General features: G+C 34.8%; 1 protein-coding gene across 1 annotated transcript in view; it reads left to right on the forward strand.

Moving 5' to 3' along the window:
- HGF (hepatocyte growth factor) overlaps window positions 1-6000 on the forward strand; it is a 68538-nt gene that overhangs the window by 40574 nt on the left and 21964 nt on the right. The window contains exons 9-10 of the mRNA XM_025379231.1: window positions 276-450; window positions 4053-4180. Coding sequence (XP_025235016.1) covers window positions 276-450; window positions 4053-4180 — 303 coding nt within the window. The remainder of the gene's footprint in view (window positions 1-275; window positions 451-4052; window positions 4181-6000) is intronic.

The following is a 6000-nucleotide window of genomic DNA, read 5'->3' on the forward strand; positions in this document are numbered from 1 at the left end:
CACTATATATTCAGCATATGTAAGTTATACATGTGGAAGTAAAATGCATTTAAGTAACTGTTCAAGAAAAAACTAATTTAGGATCTAAATGAAAGGAAAATTAGAGTGAAGTTAGTAATAATGTTAAGTTAAATTTCTTATTCCACTCAATTGTTATAAAAACTTATAAGTAACAGGAAAAAAATCTGCTAATAAAAATGCCAATGAACTCTAAGAGGCAGATGGCATCTTCAAAGATTTTATGTAAGTTTTTTTTGTTATTGTTTTTCCAATAGCTGACAATACTGTAAATGATACTGATGTTCCTATGGAAACAACTGAATGCATCCAAGGTCAAGGAGAAGGCTACAGGGGCACTGCCAATACCATTTGGAATGGAATTCCATGTCAGCGTTGGGATTCTCAGTATCCTCACAAGCATGACATGACTCCTGAAAATTTCAAGTGCAAGTGAGTAAAGTAGGCAAATGTTATACATTTCAGTAGGCCCTGGGGAAAATGAGGTAGAGTGGTTACTTTTTACTAATTTTGTGTTAGTGATCAAACTTTATTGTGCCCAGTGATAATCAGGAGTTAAAAGGCAGATTATTCCTCCACTCAGAGATTTTGATTCTTTCGATCTGGGATTTGGTCCTCAAATATGCATTTCATTAAGCACTCTAGGTGGTTCAGATCCAGAGGGTAGATTCACTATGCTTTGGGAAATACATCCCTAGGTGGATTTCTGATCACAACTTTGCTCTTGTGGGTCTGTTTAATAAATCAATTAATAGTAATGATAGCCAGGCATGTTTCAAAATACTGCCTTCTTAAATTTTCGTGTTAGCTTTGGGAGGATTACACATTTTTCCTTTTGAAAGAATGGAAAGAAAAGGCCTACCACTGAAGAGTTATTAGCCTTAAAGATCTGTGAATAAAATAATTTTTCAAAGCTTAAATGAATGTGTTCAATTGTTTCTGGATTTGCTTTGAAAAGTGAGGAAGCAAAACAATTGTGTAGATGACTCAAGCCAAAGAAACTGCCCTTGAGCATCAATTACATAGTTGTTTTGTGCATTCTCTATGGGTACTTTTCACACCACTTGGCTTTTGTAGAAAGGCACAAACACAATGCCATGTGTTTTCAAATTGTCCACCTTGTTATGAGGAACATAAAGTGATTGCTTTTTGAATTAATAACACACATCATTTGTAGTGGCTTTCCTGAAATAGCACCTATAAATAACATATATTGGCTTTATGTAATTGGCTTTTAATAAGACAGGCTAACATTTCTGAATGAGGAGCTGTGAGCACTAGTTGGCCTATCCACCATAGAAGAGGGGAGATTTGTGTTGTATGTGTGTGTGTGTGCATGCACAAGCTTTAGCTAGTTCCATAACTTGTTTAAATAGTAAATATTAATCTAAGATTGTTTTCCCGTTAATTTACAATAACAAAATTGATAGTTGTCATTCTGGGTTTATTTCCCTAATTTCCATCACAGCAATTCACTCTCTATTCCTGACCTATGAGTTTCACACCTGAGAAATACATATCAAAGTAGAAAAAACCAAAGAAACACAGAGAATATTAGTTATAAGGGACAAAGGAGATAGTGTCACTGCCATTCACATTTTTGTTAACTTCTAATGACTCGTAATACCCAATAAGAAATTGTGTATATGAAGATACCTAGTGAAATTCATCTGTAAGAAAAACAGAATGGTTATAAACATTTACTTCACAGACTTCACAAGTGAAACTTAAGTATCAAAAGTTACCTGTTATATTTTGGCAGAATTTAAGTCATCATTTCCTAATTTTGTTATTTGGTTTAAATAACCAAACATAAATATTATGAAACAAAGCTTGTGCTGTGTTACAAAACTGATAAAATCTGACTCAACATTTTTCTCAGGACATTGACTTACCATTTACTCTTTGTGATCCAGTAGTGAGGGGTGTACTGGTCAGGCGTCTCTATTAAATATTAAACATGGAATATTACTTGCCCTGGTACTGAGACCTTACAAATGGCAATTTTTGGAACACTGTAACTGAACAATACTGCCTCCGATGAATCTACACAAATCATAAAATCAATTCCCTTTAGTAATTATAAACCATCCTTTCTTCAAGTGAAAAATAAGGACTTAGTAAAAATATCTCGGCAAATCTTGACTTTCATTCTTGCTTCATCTAGATTGACTGAGGTGCTTCTAATACAGATGTTAAAGTCAGTCCACACTAAGACTTTGATAGCCCTCGATTTTCACTTAATTAGCTTGTCTAAATGAGCAATCCAGAACTTTGGGAGGATGAGACAGGAAGATGGCTTAAGGTCAGGAGTTCAAGACCAGCCTGCGCAACAAAGGGTGACTCCATCTCTACCAAATAATAGAAAATAAAGCCAAAGTGTATGCAAAGTTTATGTAAAATTTAACACACATATTTTATACTGACATAGATTTTTAAAAGTATATGTAACTATAAATTGCTTGTCTTACCTATTCTAGTTAATAATTGTATAGGAAGGCTAAAGGTTTGAATATGGGTTATGAACACTTAACTATACCATGGCTTTAACCACTGGTGGCTGATGTTCTCATATCCTTAAATAATAGTTTGTGTCAGGACTGACTTTGATTAGATAAGACTATTACTTGTTGACTTTCTAACGCAACACAAGCTTCTTCCTTAAAACTTTCTCAGTTTTGGCCGGGCGTGGTGGCTCATGCCTCTAATCCCAGCACTTTGGGAGGCAGAGGTAGGCAGATCATGAGGTCAGGAGATCGAGACCATCGTGATTAACATGGTGAAACCCCGTCTCTGCTTAAAAAAAAAAAAAAAAGCCAGACATGATGGCGGGCGGGCGCCTGTAGTCCCAGCTACTCAGGAGGCTGAGGCAAGAGAATGGTGTGAACCCGGGGGGCGGAGCTTGCAGTGAGCTGAGATTGCACCACTGCACTCCAGCCTGGGTGACAAAACGAGACTCCGTCTCAAAAAAAAAAAAAAAAAAAAAAATTCTCAGTTTCGAATGGTCCATTTGGATATTAATATAATTGTATAATAGTACTTCTAATTGGAGCTAAGTGATACAAACACTGTGGTTTCCAAAAGATTGAATATTAATTATTAACAAGGAATCTATGAAATAAAAGCACATACTTGTTTAAAATTAGACAGCATATTTAATAGATTTTATTTATCATGAAATCCATATTTTATTTAATGTGAACCTTATTTATATTGATAGAAAACCATTAAAATTCTTTTACATACAGGGATTATTAGCATAGATTTTTTTTCTTATTAGGAATTCTAAATTTCTAATTAAAATACTGGTAAAATGAAGAATATACATGTACTGCATTGACAATTTGTTCTATAGTTCGTTTTTCTATAGTATATAGTATAACTGTATACTGGGCCTATAGTATAACTGGGCCTTAATTTTACAGAAATATGTATAAAGATTTTAGGTAGCCTCTCTAAATCCATAAAGAATTGCTTTGTAATTAAAGTAAATTGATGCAACAAATTAAATAAATTAAAGAAATGCAGAACTCAAGGAAAAAATAGCTATCATAATTTTCGTGGGACATATTTGAATAGATTGAACTTCCATTTTAAATGAGAGTAGTTAATGACTATTGATAATAACATTTCTTCCACATGTTGTTTCTACACAATATATGGGTCATGAACATGTAATAAATAACAGGCCAATGTTTTGAAATGGTACCAATTTCAAAGAGTCTAAATCTTGAGACTGAGTGAGAAGAATGCAGTGGTACCGTTTCTCTCTTTTATGAAGCGGTAATGTTTGGGTGAAACTCTACACCTGTGGAAGGAAAAAAAATATTAACATATGACAGCATTTATTTCAGTAATTTGGGCAGTGTCAGTTATGTATACTGAATATTAAATTGTTATAGCTATTTTAAGTGCAAAAACTTAGAACTCTATTTATAAACATGATACATTCTAGAATTCTAGCAATGTAATAGCTCTGACTTCACCAACGTAAGAACTCTGGTAATTTACATTAACATGCTTATTCTCAATAGGGACCTACGAGAAAATTACTGCCGAAATCCAGATGGGTCTGAATCACCCTGGTGTTTTACCACTGATCCAAACATCCGAGTTGGTTACTGCTCCCAAATTCCAAACTGTGATATGTCAAATGGACAAGGTAATAGCTGACATTCTGCAGGGTGGGCATGATTAAATTCAGGGGAAATGCCTAAAGGGAGGCCACATTTTACAGCATAAAATGTACTTCTTGCTGCACTGGTTTTGCTGGCTAGCAAACAAAATCACCAAGTTTGAAGTTGGGTTTTTCTTATATGTTTATTCACTCAACATTTATTTATTTAGCTGAGTGTATGCTACTGACAGCCACAGTTCTTAGCCTTGGAGATATACCAGTAAACAAAACTAAGTTATCTGATCACCTGGAGCTAATATCCAACTGATAGAAAATAAGCAAAATAAAAATGAGAATGGGAATATTACAGCAGTTTGTCATAAGTAGTAGAGAGAAAAATGTCTCAGAGTTAGAAAAGAGGGCTGCTGCTCTTTTATATTTTAATGTTCAGGGAAGATCATACTTATTATGTTAACATACAAGAAGGAGCCAAGGGCAGTGAGGGAGCAGCATGTGCCATGCACATATATGTGTAAGAGTATTCTAGATAGAGAAAACTGCAAATGCAAATGGTGTGAGATGAGGGAGTTCTGGGAAAGTTAAGTAAATAACCACATCACTATAGCTAGTACAAAATAAGTAAGATGAAGAGTAGTAGGAGATGAGATTAGAGACGCAATTGGGCTAAAATTGTATCAGCCTTTCAGGAATTGTAAACGTTTGTACTTTTGCTCTGAAAGAGAAAGGACTCTTAGGGCTCTGAAAGGAGAAGTTACACAACCAAACTTAAGTTTTAACTGGATCACTTAAAAAGTTACACAACCAAACTTAAGTTTTAACTGTAATCACTTTAAGTGATTACATCACTTAAAAAGGATCAGGTAATAGAATATGAAAATTTTGGATTCTGGAGAGTAAACATGTTATTGCTTATCAGATAATTCATTCATAGGGGAAAATATTAGTTTTATGGAATTTAAGTACCTTTCCTAAATTCTCAAATTGGCACATTGGGATTAAATCTGACTCTCTTTACATTGACCTTTTCATTCTTTCATCCTTTTTTCCTTTCATTCATTCTTTAACACCACATTATATTACTATTCTTTAACAATGTATTGCACAATTGCACCTGATATATACAACAAACTGCTAGACTATGGGACAATTTAAAAATAAAGAAGCCATAGACCTTCTACTCAAGAAAAACACTGTTAGCTAAATCAACATTCAGCTGTGGAATTTTAACTGTCAGTTATGTTGTTGTTTGACACTGCTGAGCTAATAGTATGTGTTGTTTTATATATCTATAGAAAAATGTTTCTATTTATATCTATTGAAAAATACCTAGATCTAAGTAGATAGATCTATCTAACGTTCTAAGTGGATGCTTAGATGTAGGCATTTTTCTAAAAACAGAAAATATAAGTGCTACATATAGTTAGATGAGTGGAAACATTTTTCAAATCTTGCAACATCTGAATTAACATATATATAAATATTCTTCCAACTGAATATTAAAAAACACTGTTAAAGAAAAATGAGGCCGGGCGCGGTGGCTCAAGCCTGTAATCCCAGCACTTTGGGAGGCCGAGACGGGTGGATCACGAGGTCAGAAGATCGAGACCATCCTGGCGAACATGGTGAAACCCCGTCTCTACTAAAAAATACAAAAAACTAGCCGGGCGAGATGGCGGGCGCCTGTAGTCCCAGTTACTTGGGAGGCTGAGGCAGGAGAATGGCGTAAACCCGGGAGGCGGAGCTTGCAGTGAGCTGAGATCCGGCCACTGCACTCCAGCCCGGGCGACAGAGCGAGACTCCGTCTCACAAAAAAAAAAAAAAAAAAAAAAAAAAAAAAAAAAAAA

The sequence above is a fragment of the Theropithecus gelada genome, chromosome 3, assembly GCF_003255815.1.
Source record: "Theropithecus gelada isolate Dixy chromosome 3, Tgel_1.0, whole genome shotgun sequence".
Taxonomy (NCBI): domain Eukaryota; kingdom Metazoa; phylum Chordata; class Mammalia; order Primates; family Cercopithecidae; genus Theropithecus; species Theropithecus gelada.